The sequence below is a fragment of the Malaclemys terrapin genome, chromosome 8, assembly GCF_027887155.1.
Source record: "Malaclemys terrapin pileata isolate rMalTer1 chromosome 8, rMalTer1.hap1, whole genome shotgun sequence".
NCBI lineage: Eukaryota > Metazoa > Chordata > Testudines > Emydidae > Malaclemys > Malaclemys terrapin.
This window is the reverse complement of record NC_071512.1, coordinates 80,884,270-80,900,098: the sequence shown is the minus strand read 5'-3', so window position 1 is coordinate 80,900,098 and position 15,829 is coordinate 80,884,270. Positions and strand designations below refer to the sequence as shown.

Below are 15,829 nucleotides of genomic sequence, written 5' to 3'. Positions count from 1 at the left end.
CTGGCTGTCCAAGCTTTTGGTCCTTGAGAGCCAATGTGCTGGAGACACCACAATGTCTTGTATAGTTATGGAATTCTTGCTGTATTAAATGAACTCTGGAATCTTAAATACTGTGGGCTATCCCTTAGCATTTCTGCTGGGATTTGAATAAATGGAGATAGACTAGTATAGTATCTCTGAAACATAAGTCCACTACTAATAGAGCAAATTAACGTTAGCTTTGAATTGCATATCCAGGGGAATAATATACATCACATCACTAAGAAGGGCTTTTGAGCTCATTTACACTATTAATGCATTAGTGTGGCTATTTAAACTGAATCTGTATTTCTAGTTCTAATTTAATCCCACTTCTCTCATGTCCACTAATGCATAGGCCGGACGTCTCCTGGAAAGGTCTTAGGTGCCCTGTCAATTCATTAATCTTACAAAAACATAATAATGACCACTCAACAGTATTCATATTAAACAAGCATAAATGGTAACAAATTAACTCAGCCAGCCAACAAATCAGAGCAAAAGAAAAGCTCCTCTCTAGTCACCTTTGCTTCTGGAAACACGTCAACCTTTCTCCCAAACCATGTAAAATGGCCTTTGCAGCATGCCTAGAAAGTTGTTATGTTTGGGCTGTTTGGATCAAGGCTATTTACACATTTGACAGATGTGGGAGGCAAGTGAGAGTCTGAGGTTGACCAGGTTTCCAGCAGTTGGAGTGACTATTAGATCTGAATGAGGGACTAAAAGAAGATGGCGTTTGGCTTTGTATAATTCTTACTGTTTATTAGGATATCAGCATTTAAAGGATATTATGGCCAACCCTGGCACAGATGAGACTCAAGCATACAAAACGTAAGCAAAGGGCTGAAGCAATGAAGGGTACTAGAGATTTAGGTAGCATTTGCATAGAAACTATACACAAGCTCATATGTTTAAAAGTGGATGGCTAAAGGGTTAGAAAAATACTAGTGTAACTCCGCTGTCTAAAACAGAGTTAAGCTTTGTCTACGTAGGAAAGTTGAACAAGTATAACCTAATGAGTGAATTTAAACATGTACAGTCAAACTAGTACAAACCCGTGTGGGCACTCTTATTTTGGTTTAAGAATGGCTTGTTTCAGTTTAGCAAAAAGTCAAAATAAGAGTGTCCATACAGAGGCTGCACCAGTTTAACTACACTGGAATAAAAACAAATTTAAGTTACACCGGTGCAAATTTCCTATGTAGACCAGGCCTGTCTTCTGACTATGAAAGGCAAGTCATGCACAGTTCACAGTTCTTTGCTAATTTCCTAAGGTGCAGTGTGACACCTATCCCCAGTCCCTGTTTTTTCCCCAAGAACCTTCTCTTCTCTTCGTATTTTCTCACTCTCAGTGCATTAATGACATTGCAATAAGGCTCTGTAAGTTCTTACCTTTGGACCTTCAGGGCCATTTAGTCCAGGTACACCAATATCTCCTGGAAAACCCTAAGGAGGAGAAGAGAGGCAAGCTGTTCATAGCATAGGAATGTTTCCATTGTACGAAGTACAAAAATGTACTTGTTATTTTGAATCTGTTTATTCATTTTAGAAATGTAACAAACCTGAATTGCAGAAAACAAGACATGGATTTGTTTTACAATATCCAAAAAACTTTGAAGTCCAATGAGCTCTCTTGAAAGGACTTGGCTGAGTGACAGACTTTAAACAGCCTTCATTAAACTCAATTTGACAGATGTCAGTATAGCTTTTATTTGTCTTTAACCCTTTTGTCCATTTGACAAGGTTTATTATTAAATAGACCCAGTCTTGATCCCACTGAAACCCACAACGGAACCTTGCTCCATCAGTTATGAATGTAAACAAATTGCTTGAACCCCAGCACCTAATTGCTTGAGACCCAGCACCTCTTTCATTACAAATTGAGCACTAGGCACAACTACACAGCAGCTGTCCAGCAGCTGTTGGGAAATGAGGTTGTGGTGTCTAATGCCAGCCCTGCTTGACAGACCCCCTGAAACCTGATCGCGGGCCCCCAGGGGGCCCCGGACCGCTGGTTGAGAACCATTGGTTGAGAACCACTGATTTAGACAATGAATTCATAGTTGTACAACAAAAAACTGGTTTATACTATTTTACAAGAGGTCTTTATACAGAGATGTTTTTTGACATTTTATATGAAAGTCACACAAGGGGCAGGAAAGTCCGATATAAATTTCCCACAGCCACCTTAACTCTGCTCCTTTTTACAAGGGAAATGAACAAGTCTTTGAAACAAAACTTGCGAGCTCTTTACTGCTTTAAAGTAGAACTGCAGGAACATGTTCCTCAGGAGATTAAAAACTGGCTGCAATCTGATAAATACAAATGTTGTCCATGGACTCTTTTGCCATTTACAAGTCCTGACTGATAAGATATAAAGGTGATGGGGGGTGTGATGCAGAAATCTAGATGAGCAGACAGAGTTTAATTTATGAAATCTGATGAGATTGTAGTCCACACCCATGTGGCTGCAGGACAACAATGTTAATGGTATTCATTGAATTCTCAGGTGATCATTCCATTTAAGAACAAACTAGGCCCAAGCCAACTTAACTTTTTAAAATTGAGCAAGATCAGACTTTTTCACACTGGTATTGCCATCTGTTCTCAAACTAGCAACTGCTGCTAGCACTGTGACACTGATATTTTATTCAGCACAGGATGCACTTATTCATCTGTCAAAATATTATTTGATTTTGTTGTTCCATTACTTTTCAAATTTTACCAAACTTGGCTCAGCTGAAAAGTAAGTATGATTAATGTTGTAGGAAATGGGTGGCATTGATCAGCCCCTACCCTGAATAAAATATCTATTATTTGATCTATAAACTTGATATGCCTGACTCTCACAAAGGTCTCCTTAACCCTTACCACAGGTCATTTGGTTCTAAAGACAAATAGGATAATTTGTGAGTAGGAAAATAAAATATCTACAAATGAAAACTAAGAGTATCTTGTAGGCATCTTTCTGACATTAATGAACGAACTACACATGTACACAACATCTTTTAAAAATATCCACAGCTTTATTTGCAATACCAAATTCTTTCAGGGATGGAGACAGCACTGATCCCTGTTATTATTTATGTCTAAATGCATGTCAACATTGAAATTTTGAACATTTTTTAGTTTCCCCAAGTACAAAAGAAACCTATGAAAAAAGTCTTAAGAGTTGAAAAATATTCCCATCACCTACTGTTCCCCCAAATCAAGTAACTCAAAATACACCAGTGGTTTTTATGAATCTTTCTGAAAATTATTCAGTATTAGCTGAGACTAAGCTATTAAATTTCAACCCCAAAGGTAAATTACCAAATTCATTCTAAAGCCCTTGCTTTAGAATGAAAGTACCATCTCATCCTTAACCACATTACTGCTACTGTAATATTATAAACAAAAGAGAATGAAATATATAGTACTGCTAGTCTTAGATGCTGGGGTTTTCGTGTGTTTACTTTTCATAAACTGCTTTAAATGAACTCAATCTGTGGTGTTCAGAAGTAACAAACCAGAAGTAAATGAGTAAAATAAATCAGAAATCTAAAACATATGCTTGAGAATTATTGATGTAACCTGTTTGTGACCCAGTTGGTTCTATGACCTTTAAAGAAACCTCTAAACTTTTAGTACTTGGATGCCGAGGGGCACGAGAACAAGCCCATTAGACAGAGTGACTGCCCGATTTACAATGAACTTTCAAAACAGACATTTCTGTACCAATCCTAACTCTGTACACTCTAATCTATACTAAAACATCAAAATTAATGTTCCCTTTCAAAATGGAGAAATGTTTACTAATATAGTTGTGCAACAAAACTGACATGCCTCAGATGGCACATAATATTTTATATATATGTGATAAATGCACTCTAATTGCATATTTAAAATATATCATTTATACCACTCCAGATTTTTAAATGGTTCAGGTTAGAATCTAAAAAGCACATGATTACTCACTAAATTAAACTAACTAGGTCAATGCAACAATAGTTGCTATTTCACCTTTTCATACCTCTAAAAGTTGCTGAATCTAGAGGCATTCGAGAATTTAAAATGTAGTTCTTTATATCTCTCTAACTATATGGGGGGGGGGGGTGTCAAAGGCATGAATGGATGGTAACTGCTGACATGAATACAATTTCCTTTAGATGATAAGGAGCCCAGAAAATGCTGCGTTAACAAGGAACTGGAAGAGCCATATTCCTTTTAAAAGCATTCTTACTTTTTTTGTGGAGAAATCCTTCTAATTTATTTATTTACTTGGGTGTATACAAACGCTTCTAAGAGAAATTCTAAAAGCTCTATGATTAAGCTGTAAGTGTAGACAAGAGCAAACTGAAGTCATTATCGGTTCAGCTAAACCAACCCTTGAAACTGTGCTATTTCCAAATGTCAACAAGGTGTATGACGTGCCCAGGCACTAGGGTGATGGGCACACTAGGAATACATATACTAATAATAATGGTACATCCAAATATTCACATATCTTCATTTTTATTTAAAAAAAAATTCTTCTGTACCACAAAGTCTGCTTTTTAATCTTCTGCTGAACACAATCTATAAGGAAAACACAGATACTATGACAGTCCTGGAAGACTGTTTTAAAGGGAGTTTTCAAATTAATGACATGGTATACTAATGTAGCAGTAGGAAAGTGGTTAAATAATATTTATGATCAGTTTATCAGTAAGAACCTAAATGCCTAATCTACAGAAGTGTTGAGAAAACCTAACCCCACAAAAATCTACAATGACTCTTAGAGCTGCATCTTGAAGCCCTTAGTAAATCTTCACATTTTCAACAATGGGAGTTTTGCTGAGTAAAGACTTATTATTAGAGTATTAGACCCTATGGACTGGTGCTGGGGAAACTATTTGAAGAAACAGATGAAATTCAGTGAGATTCCTGACTTAGAACTGTAAGAAATTATAATTATCACATAAAGGGATGCACAGATTAGCTCATCAAGCTATAGAGACTTATCTACCTTTGTTATGCTAAATAGGTACCTTGGTATCGGTTTTCAAATTCAAATTACAGTGGATCCAGTACTGTAATATCATAGGAATCTAGAATCTGTAAAATGTCCTCATTTCATTACATAACATGGAAATTGGTCCTTTAATTTCTAATTTGGTTTACTGTTTTGATGGAGAGGAACAGCATTGCTATTCATCAACACCAAACAGGACCAAGTTGAAGCAAAAGAAATGAACAAGGCTGGAACTCTTAAATTGTCTGGACAATACTGTTTTCCTTCCAAATTCTGAGCAATGTAACTGCGCTCAGTATACTCCTACCTTCAGAATTTCTGTTTGTCAAGAGTTATTCAGGAGTCCACACCCCCATGTCCACCTCCAGAATAAAAAAAATCTTTTTTTAAAAACACAACTGATAATCTAGGAGGCTTATGTGTAATTTCCATATGAAATTCTTGAGTGCAAAACATTAGCAGATATTTTGACACTTCCTAGGGAAATGTAAAAAGTAGAATATCTAGACTCTGCCAATAGCCAGAAGCCAAACAGCTGGTAGGTTACAGAGTACTTCTGAAATTCTGTAACAGCCAAATTTTTGGATAAAGTTCTGAGAGTCATTTTATCGGGGAAGAAGACTGTAGTGGGGATTCTGCCATTAGGGCCTGGATTTCTCCAACTCAACTTGTAGAGGTAATGACCACTGAGAAGGAAGTTTTCACAGAGAGATGTAGAAGGGAGCATGATGGCTTAGGTTTAAATGGAAGCCCCGTAAGTACAGGAAGTACTAGGTTAAGGTCCCAAGAAGAAATGGGACCTTAATGGGTGTCTTCTCAACCCCTTTACGAATCTCAGAACCGTCTGATGAGAGAAGACAGATTGGCCACTGACAGGTAGATGATGCTGAAACTCCCACCAGATGAATTCTCCCCGAGCTCAGAGAAACATTAAATCATTTGACTTTTAGCAAGTATCCCAGAATCATAGGAATGACCTCGACTTCTGCCCCAGAAAGAGGTCATTCCTACTCCACAAAGTAAGTATGTCTGGTGGAGTCTTCGCTGCTGTTGACCAAAATACCCCTGAATGGAGAAGAGCAGGAACATGGGAGGCTAGACTCCCATCCAGGAGCCAGACCTTGAAATGGGGAGACATGAGCCCCTTCAAACCGAAGATACTAATCTGTGTACTGGACTTAAGTTTGGGGAAGCCAAATCCCTGTAGCCATGATGACCTGCATACAACCATGGCTGTTGCCATTGTGTGAGAAATGATGTTAACCACATCAAGGGCTGCCTGGAGAGTCGTTTTTGCTATAAGCTGTCCCTCTGTGATTCAGGTCACAAATTCTTCTCAGGAATAAGCCAGAATTTTGCTGGTGAATGCAGCAATTTTCTCACAGAGACTAAAATGGTATCTTGACAGTAAGGGCTTGATAATTCAAAAGAGAGAATTGTGAGCTGGCTGAGGAGTAGTATTTCCTGTCAAATAAATCTAACTTTTCTGGCCATTTCTCCTTTGGTGTTTTGTTTTGTCTAGCTTTCTTAATAGCTGCCAAAACTGCTGGAGATGATGGGACTAGGTGGGTATAGAAATACTCAGAACCCTTGGGTGGAATCTGATATTTTCTATCCACCTTGCAAGAGGTAGGGGACACCATTGCTGGGGTCTGCCATACCACTTGGGCAAGGTCCATTATGGCCTCCTTATGGGTAAGGCTATTTTTCCAGAGGAGGTAGGTGGCAGGATGTCAACCAATTTGTGTGTGGACTCCTGGGCCTTTTCCATGGATATGTGCAATGCCTCCATTATTGTCTTAAAAAAGACTTGGAACCCTTTGAAATCATCGCGCGAGGGACCCACTGCCAGGACAACTGCCTCATCTGGTGAGGAATATGATAAAGTTCCCACTAGAGATGGCTCAAGCTGTGGAGGAGCCTCTTCTGGTTCCTCCACTGGAAGCAGGAAGGGCTGTGATGGTGTCATGGCCATAGTGGCTGTGGATGCTGTGAGTACATAAAGTCTATTCACATAGTTGCAAGCTCCACAAGATGACCAAGGGCTCCAGTATGGCCATATGTGGGTGGGATATGGTCCTGATGGCCATGGTTGTGGAAACCAGAGGATTTGAGAGTGGTGAGAGTCCCAGTACCCACCTCTGGCGTGGTTCCTGGTGCTCCTGCAAGAGATCAAGGACTGTGGCAGAGAGGCCAGAGCAGAGAAGGTGAATTGCTAATCCATCTCTTCTGACCTTAATGAAGAATCAGAGGAGTAGAAATATACTGGATCCACAGGCAGAGTCAAGGGTCTTGGTGTCATTTAAGGCAATGGCAATGGAGACTGTGCTATTGCCTGTGCGTCCAATGCCATTAGGGAAATGAATATCCTGGCTCATGAACAACTGTTAAGTCCCTAAATGCTATGAATCCCATTGTGCCATTGTGGGGAACTCAAACCACCCGGTGCTGGGAACTCTGCTGGTATTGATGTTGGTGCCGAGCATTGTGATGCTAAACTCTGTGCCACAGGTAAGACTGTAGACTCATCGGTGATATTGTCAGTGCTAAGTCCCTCGCAAGGACCGGTCTCTGAGATGGTGCTGTGAACCTCAAGCAGCCTAGTTGGGGACCTGCCCATAGAAGTTCCTGCACTCTGGGATTTATCTGAGTGCTTCTTCTCTCCCGTAGAATGCTTAAGTGGATGAGGAAAGGGAGCTGGCACTCATGCTCTCCGGAACCAGGTCTCACACAGGGCAGTGTGGATGGCCAGGGTCCAACGCAGATTCCATAGATTTATTCAGCAGAAATACCTTAAGTCTCGTCTCTCTCTGTGTGTGTTCTGGAAGTAAAAGACTTACAAATGGCGCCCTTCCCAGGAATGTAGGACTCTCCAAGAGAGTAGAGGCATTTCAGGTGTCTATCGCTGGCATAGCACCTTTGCACGAAGGGATGTTCTTAAAGCCCAGTGACCTCATTGAAGCCATCATAGAAAAAAATAAAGTTCTTTTTGTATTTTTTTTTACACCAATGGGGCAAAAAAAAAAAATCAACTACATTAACAAACAAACTAACTGGCTGGCTAAGTACACAACTATGACTGGGTTGTACAGGGTGGTCATCTGTGGAGCAGATCTCTGATGTGCTGTCTTGATAGCAGGAGGTGGCTGAGAGGAACTAATGGTAGTAGGCACACACCACTCTTATGTATGATGAGAAACATCAGGATGCAGGCACACTGCACATATACTGATGGCCAAAAAGTCTCAGGTCTTGAGCACATGGGGTGCATGCACGCCAATAGTGGAACGTGCATATGGACAATCACTCGAAGGAGACTATGCATTTGTCCAGAGTAGTTGCATTGAAGCCAACACACTTACTTTGGATTTATGCTGGAGTAACTGAGAGCAGAATCATGTCCAATATATAAATATTATAATATGAATGTATTAAGGTACTTATAGTAACACTAACTTGCATGCGTTGTACATACTGTATTTATGACTCAGGTATATATTTAAGAACATAAGAACAGCCATAATGGGTCAGACCAAAGGTCCATCTAGCCCAGCATCCTGTCCTCCGACAGTGGCCAATGCCAGGTGCCCCAGAGGGAATGAATGAACAGGTAATCATCAAGTGATCCATGACGTCACCCATTCCCAGCCAAGAGCCAAATAACTAGAAGTATTGTGTGTGCAAAATATATATGATTTAATATTACTATGAGAACATTTACTTTTGCATTATCAGATTTTGTCTTTCATCAAATAGCCTTAATTTTATCAGAACAGTTTTTTTTTCATTTAAATTACCTTTAAAAAGCAAAAACCTAAAGAAATTGATGACTGTTGTCATTTCTGTGGGCCCATCTAAGGGTCTGACTACACTTCCAGCTCTGGGAGCCATTTCTACCTGGAACAGTCATACCTGTGCTAGCTTTGCTCGAGCTACCATTCTAACAATAGAGTGTAACTGTGGTACCACAAGTGGCTGGAAGGACTAGCCGCCCCGAGTACATCCCCATCCTTGATGTACTCAGTGTGGCTACCCCATCTTGCCACCATGGCTCTGTTTTTAGCACACTAGCTCAGGTACGTCTGCTTGATCTGGGAATTACATCCCCAGCTTGATGTGTTGACACCCTAAACTTTGAACTTGACACCTCATTGAGATGGATGGGGTTTGTGAGGACTGCTGCTGATTAGCTGAGTTCATTTTTCTGCAAGCCTGGTTAATATGGAAGCAGCATATCTGAAAAAAATTGAAATTCAGGCCCCAGTCCTGCAATGAGTTCCACACTGGCAGAACCCTGCACCAGCAGAAAGCCGATGGAGCTCCAATGGCCCAATTGAAGCTCATTGTGGGGCCAAAGCCCTGGGCACTACAGTCGTCACAATTTCCTTCTAGCAGTCCATAGTCCCATCAGACCTGCCTGGGTCCTGGTGCAATGCAAGACAACAAAGGGAGCAAATCTTGATGAGACTGCTGAAATTTTTGCAAATGCCAAATGAGCATCCTCAAAAATGATTTTTTTCAGTTGGATACAATGCTTTGATTTAGGTGAACATTTAGGGTGAGATGTGCTAAAAGTATCCAGTGTTGGCGCAACTCAGCTCCTAAATGGAAGCATTTAGGCCAATGACCAGTGTTTTTGAAAATCTCACCTGTAACATCTTCTCAGTCAGCAAGTTACCTCAACTAAATGTAATCACATATTTACAGGTACATTTGAATGAAGCAACAAGTTAGTGATTTATGGAAAATATCTTTGAAAGCACTTGAAATTGATTTGCCAAGCTAATCTCAAATTTCTTATGGTATTCAAATCATATTTGCCAAAAAGGATATCTGTTTACAATTATGGCCACTCTAATTGTGGAAATCAGAGTTATGATTTTGCATCCTCAGATAATAATGGCAGAGTTTATTTGTTGTTTATAATTATGTCTGTAGAGGGAAGATTTAATTTGAAATTTATTTTTTCTCTAAATGATTTTAGAAATGTCAGTATTTCCACAGTCACAAGCTCTCTTCTCTGCCATTTGTAAAACTGTGTGCCCTATCAGTAATGTGCTGAGTAGGAAAGTAATATATATATATTTTTAAAATGGCCTCCTCTGTGCAGGAAAAATGCACTCGAGGTTCAGTGACATTTTTTTTTGAAGGCAGCAGCAATACATTAATTTTTCCTATAAAAAATCCCGACTTTGGAAGAGGTGGGAGAAGAATTCTTAATACAGTACAAATCACAAGACATAAGATAATTGCAACTTGCCAGGAACAAACAAAAGGGTAGGGGAAATAGCAAGTAAGACAATAGAGTCTGCTGAAGGCACTTTGATTAACTGCTAGCTGAAAAGAAGCTGAGCATGATTTGTCCTCGTCTACACTTGCAACTAAGCCATGTTCAGTGTCAGTTCAGCTCTACACATCAATGGTTCTATTTTGTGGTGTAGGAAGGTCATTGTCTGTTTCAAGTGATATGCAACTTGCTTAGAAACCACTTGGAGCACTTGTATGTGGATGCCAGGCAAGTTGCAATCATTCCACTGGAAACCAATAGTACTTAGCATAGGAAATTTCTCAGTCTAAACAAGGCCTTAGCCCAAAGGGCTCAACTAGGATTTCTGAAATGGAGCCGAACACAGTTTGGTCATGTATATGTGTGCAGTTAAACCATTTTCATAACTGATTCAACTGCATCTATTGTCGTCAACAGTAGGGTTACCATACATCCGGATTTTCCCGGACATGTCCGGCTTTTGGGGGCTCAAATCCCCGTCCGGGGGGAAATCCCCAAAAGCCGGGCATGTCCGGGAAAATCGGGAGAGCTCGGCCGGGGCCTCTTTGTCTGGGGTCGGCGGTGCGGGGCCGGGGCCGGTGCGGGGCCAGGGTCGCGGGGCTGGGGGCATGGTGCTGGGCCGGGCGCGCGGTGCCGGGCCGGGGGCCAGGCCGGGCCAGGGTCGCAGTGTCGGGCCGGGCTGGGCGCGGGGCCGGGCGGGGAGCCGGGGGCGCGGAGCCGGGCCCGCGGGGCTGGGAGCCGGGGGGCCGGGCCCGCGGGGCTGGGAGCCGGGGGGCCGGGCCCGCGGGGCCGGGAGCCAGCCGGGCCCGCAGGGCCGGGAGCCGGTCCGGGAGCCGGGGGCGCGGTGCCGGTCCGGGCCCGCGGGGCCGGGAGCGGTCCGGGGTTGGGGAGCCGGTCCGGGCCCGCGGGGCCGGGAGCGGTCCGGGGTTGGGGAGCCGGTCCGGGCCCGCGGGGCCGGGAGCCGATCCGGGAGCTGGGCCGGGGTCGGGGAGCCGGTCCGGGGTCGGGGAGCCGGTCCGGGCCCGCGGGGCCGGGAGCCGGGCCGGGGTCGCGGGGTTGCCGGGCTGGGCCGGGAGCCGGGGTCACGGGGCCGGGAGCCGGGGGGTGCGCCGGGCTGCCGGGGGTGGTCGGCCGGGGCCGGCACCCCAGGGCCCGAGCCGACCCAGGCTGGAGCCACCGGGGGCCAGCCTGGGCCGTGCCTCCTCCCCCCACACTCCCCCTTACCTGCTACAGGCTTCCCGCGACTCAAATGTTCGCGGGAAGCAGGGGAGGGGGCGGAGACTTTGGGAGGGGGCGGAGTTGGGGTGGGGGCGTGGGCGGGGCTGGGGGTGGGGGCGGGGCCCCGGGGAGTGTCCTCCATTTGGAGGCACAAAATATGGTAACCCTAATCAACAGGCAAATTTCTTAGTAACAGACAAAGCTTAAGAATCTTTTTGATTCCAAAAGCTATATACACCAAATAGGATTTCTAATATTGACATAAATAAAATTAACTTAAATTTGATTAATTTTCAGTAAAAGCTATCACACCATCAGGTGAAACCCTGTCAGAAAAGTTCACTTGCTGACCTCCCCCCTTAAAAAGTGTCCAATTTTAAATTCATTTTGGGCAGTCTTGAAAAGTGCTATGACTTACTCTCAACTTCCCCTATGGAAAAATTCCCAAGAGGAATGGTAAACTGTGTTCAACAATACAATATGGGAGACTAGCAACTTTAAGTGCACCATCTATAGTAAGATCTTGAACAAATTTTAATGGACTTCCACTAGGCTTAAAACAGCCAACCTTAATAGATAGAGGCATATTCTCTCCCTATTGCATATTCTCTGATTATAGGACAAAGGAGCTTTCAGACAAATGTGCTCTTATCTCAGAGACTTCATAGGCTGGATAACAGCAATCAATTCCCTACCTTGCGGAAATACTGGAAAAATCCCAAGCCTTCCTTTCCACAGAGAAGACAAAATAATTTTCCTCCACACTTATGAAGAAAATGACCCTTTCAGGGAGGGCCAACTTAGACTTATTTCCAAGATCATGGCAACTTTTGTAAGTTGTAATGTTCCCATACTTGAAAAGCTATTCGCTAGGTGAGGCTTGACCTCATCTCCCATGATGCAGCATGGTCTCCTCTCAGGTTCAACCACTCAGGTGCATCATAAGAATCTCACAACCATGGTACATCATGTGAAATAGAGGAAAATGGGGACATAAAACACCTGAATTACAACAACTCCACAAGGCAGACAGAAAGAGAAACAGAACATTTTCACATTAACAAACAGTGATTTTGGAGAACTTTCCATTTTACAAAAAACAAAAACACAGACCCAATCCCTACAAATGTTTTGACCTTTTGTTCTGATTTGGGATGAAAACAAATATCAAATATTGGAATTTCTTATGAGATAGAAATTTCAATTTTTGACCAGACCTAGTTTGTGTATTTTAAGTTCCCAGGACTAGGTTCTAAAGGCCAAATCCTAAGGTCCCTTTTCAGTATTCATTCACTGTTTATTCAGGCAAACTCCTATTGAAGTAAATTAAAGTTTGCTTGGGTAAAGGCTGAATATAAACTGAGTAATGACATCACAATTTGACTCTATAATTGTGAATTTTAAACATTAGGAGATGGACTGTTCTTAGCTACTGAACTTCATTGTCTGCATAACCTCAGAATATCATGTGATGAGATGAAATGTGCATTGAAGACAACTCTTCCTCCCTTTTAGAGCTAACAGTTCAAAGCAGCCAGTGATTCACTTGCAAAAGATTTGGATTTTGTTACTGTTTGCTATTATGCTGATGTGCTCCTTTTCTTTGTAATTCTATAGCCCTGAGGATAAAACGTATAGCAGCTGACTCCCATATGTATACCTTCCTGAGAGAATAAGTTAACAAGTTCAGACCAAAATAATACAAAAATGAAATAAAGGTCTACTGAAGATAATGACTAATGCTCCCTTTGCTCCAGATGAAATCTATTTGTAATACTTGAAGCAGATCTTAAGCCGCATCTGAAGGAAACAATAAACTCTGCTTTAAGAGCCTATTTTGGGGATCAACTAAAATAGGCGCATGGCACAAGATTCACCTACAAATAAAATATTATGAATGCATTTGGAAACCTCTTAAAATTCATTTTAATTTCATGCATGTTAAGACATCTCACCTATTCAATCTTGTTATAACTATTATGCAAAAAATACGTTTTGTGTGTTAAAACACTTCTATACAAAGGCTTGCAATTAGTTTTGTGAATAAAATAAATGTCTAGAAAAGGGCACGTTTACATGAACCATTTTAAGAGACATGAAGAGGCTGGACAATATGTCAGCTCTTCAATGGCTCAAAAAAACTCAGGTTTTTTGAGCCATTGAATGGCCTGCTAAAATGGCCTGCTAAAAATATCTTCTGCTCTCTTAGCAGCAAATACCCTGCAGTGGATTTTGGTTCAGTGGAAGCATACCCAGAAGAAAGGTTGGTCTGATACTGCTCAATCCCCAGACTGAAAAAATGCACTCCCTAGCCAAGGGTCATGGAGCCACCCAGAAAGTGAATGAATATGAGACCCTCTATTCCTGCCCCCCACACTTGTCTCTTATCCTCAGGAACTTTAAGCCACCCACTCATGGCCCTAAAGCAATCAGGAGTTACTAAAACTCTAATCTGAAGTAACTCTGTTGCACAGCTGGAGAGGAAAGACAGATTTGGTGAGTTATTTGAGGCTTGACTGCATATAAAAAGCAAAAATCTGTGTGTGTGTGTGTGTGTGTGTGTGTGTGTGTGTGTGTGTGTGTGTGCGCGCGTGCGTGAGGCCTACTGGGCCTATTCCTGCTCTTGCATACACCAGGATAAATATTGACTCAGTGGAGGAATTGCCTGATTTACAACAGTTTACATGAGAGAGGAATCAGGGACTGTACAGGGGTGCTGGAACAATTTGTATAGTGGGGAAGCTGAGAGCCATTGAACCAAACCATAAACCCTGGATATGATGGAAACCACTTTAAGCCAGAGGGTGCTGCCGCAACCCCAGCACATCTAGTTCCAGCACCTGTGGGGCTGTATCACCCCAACTGCTTAATCTCACATCTGTCCCAGCTGTGGTTTGAGTTTGAGGATAGATGTGTTCAGAAATCCCAACCAACCATTGCTTGTGAATAAAAGCAGAGACCAGTGTGGGCTGGAACCAGTCTTTATAGTCTCTTAGAGACTATGTCTACACTGCAGCGGGGAGGTATGTTTCTCAGGACAGGCAGACAGATTCATGCTGGCTCTGCTCAAGATGGTATGCTAAAAATAGCAGCATGGATGTTGCTGCATGGGCGACAGCTTGGGCTAGCTACCTGAGTCCAAGGCCACCCAACTCCTTGGGTCTGAGCTCAGGCAGCTAGCTCATGCCACCACCTGTGCTGCAATGTCCACACTGCTATTTGGAGTGCCCAAACTTGAGAGGAGCGAGCACGAATCGGTCTGCCAGAACTGGGAATCACACCTCCCAGGTGCAGTGTAGACACACTGTTTGGGGAGGGGACATGACATATCTGACCACTTCAATAATGCAGTGGAAGCAGTGAAAGCGCTCCTCCTTAACCTGCCAGCTAGCTTTCTTTGAAGCTTTGAGCAGAAATGCTACCTGAGATGTATTGGCAGGGCATAGCAGGGAAACCTGCACTGCTACTGTCCATACTGTATGTTTACGATCTAGTTACATCAAAATAGCAACTTGCCAGGGAATTCAGGTCACTTTTAAAAACAAAAATAAGATGGGGAAAATAAAACACAATTCTCATTTTGAAGCAGGGTTTTTGTTTTGTTTTGTTTTTTTGCCTTCTACTAGAGAACCTTTGGCATTCAAATTCCTCTAAAGATTGTGGAATACAGCTGTCCCGCCCTTATTTGCATCTCATATTTCACCATATGGTGACCATGTTTATAAGTGTTCATTGTACAGACAAAGCTCATTTTATCTCATGTCAACCTGACCAGCATAAGAAAGGCTAAGGGATGCATAACTTTGGAGTGTTAAACGTGGTATTTGTTCAGTCAAATTTTCAAAGACAAACACTTGGTCATTCTACAGTTTTGTTTACATAACAAGACAGACAAAGATTTTCTTCTGAGGACTCTGATCCCCCAAGCAACAGAAAATGCTAAATTTTTTCAGACAGGAAATGCTTGCTTGCTTGGACACTAATCCCATTAACAATGCGTCTAGAGCATGACGTGGTATACAATATCATGCAGGTATGCATTCTTTTGCATCAAAAGAACTATTACTATCACGAGACGAACTCAAATCCATGACATACTCTATTAATGACATTATATTGAACAAACCAATTCACTTCTTTAAACAACGTCAATCAGGTTCAAAAAGGATTATTTTCTTGCAATATGCAGTCTCTTAATTTAGCATTTTCCCCCACTTTCAGGTGAGATTTCCTTGAACATCACTATGTAAAAAATGGCACCTTCCTACCCCAACAGATCTGGTCCCTCTGTATTTCTATGTACTTAAGGGACA

The 15,829-nt window shown here is 42.2% G+C and overlaps 1 protein-coding gene across 3 annotated transcripts in view; it reads right to left on the bottom strand.

The window, feature by feature from the left end:
- COL24A1 (collagen type XXIV alpha 1 chain) overlaps positions 1-15,829 on the bottom strand; it is a 234,046-nt gene that overhangs the window by 121,991 nt on the left and 96,226 nt on the right. For all 3 annotated transcript variants that reach the window (XM_054036762.1, XM_054036763.1, XM_054036765.1), the window contains exon 20: positions 1,411-1,464. In XM_054036762.1, the coding sequence (XP_053892737.1) occupies positions 1,411-1,464 (54 nt within the window). The remainder of the gene's footprint in view (positions 1-1,410; positions 1,465-15,829) is intronic.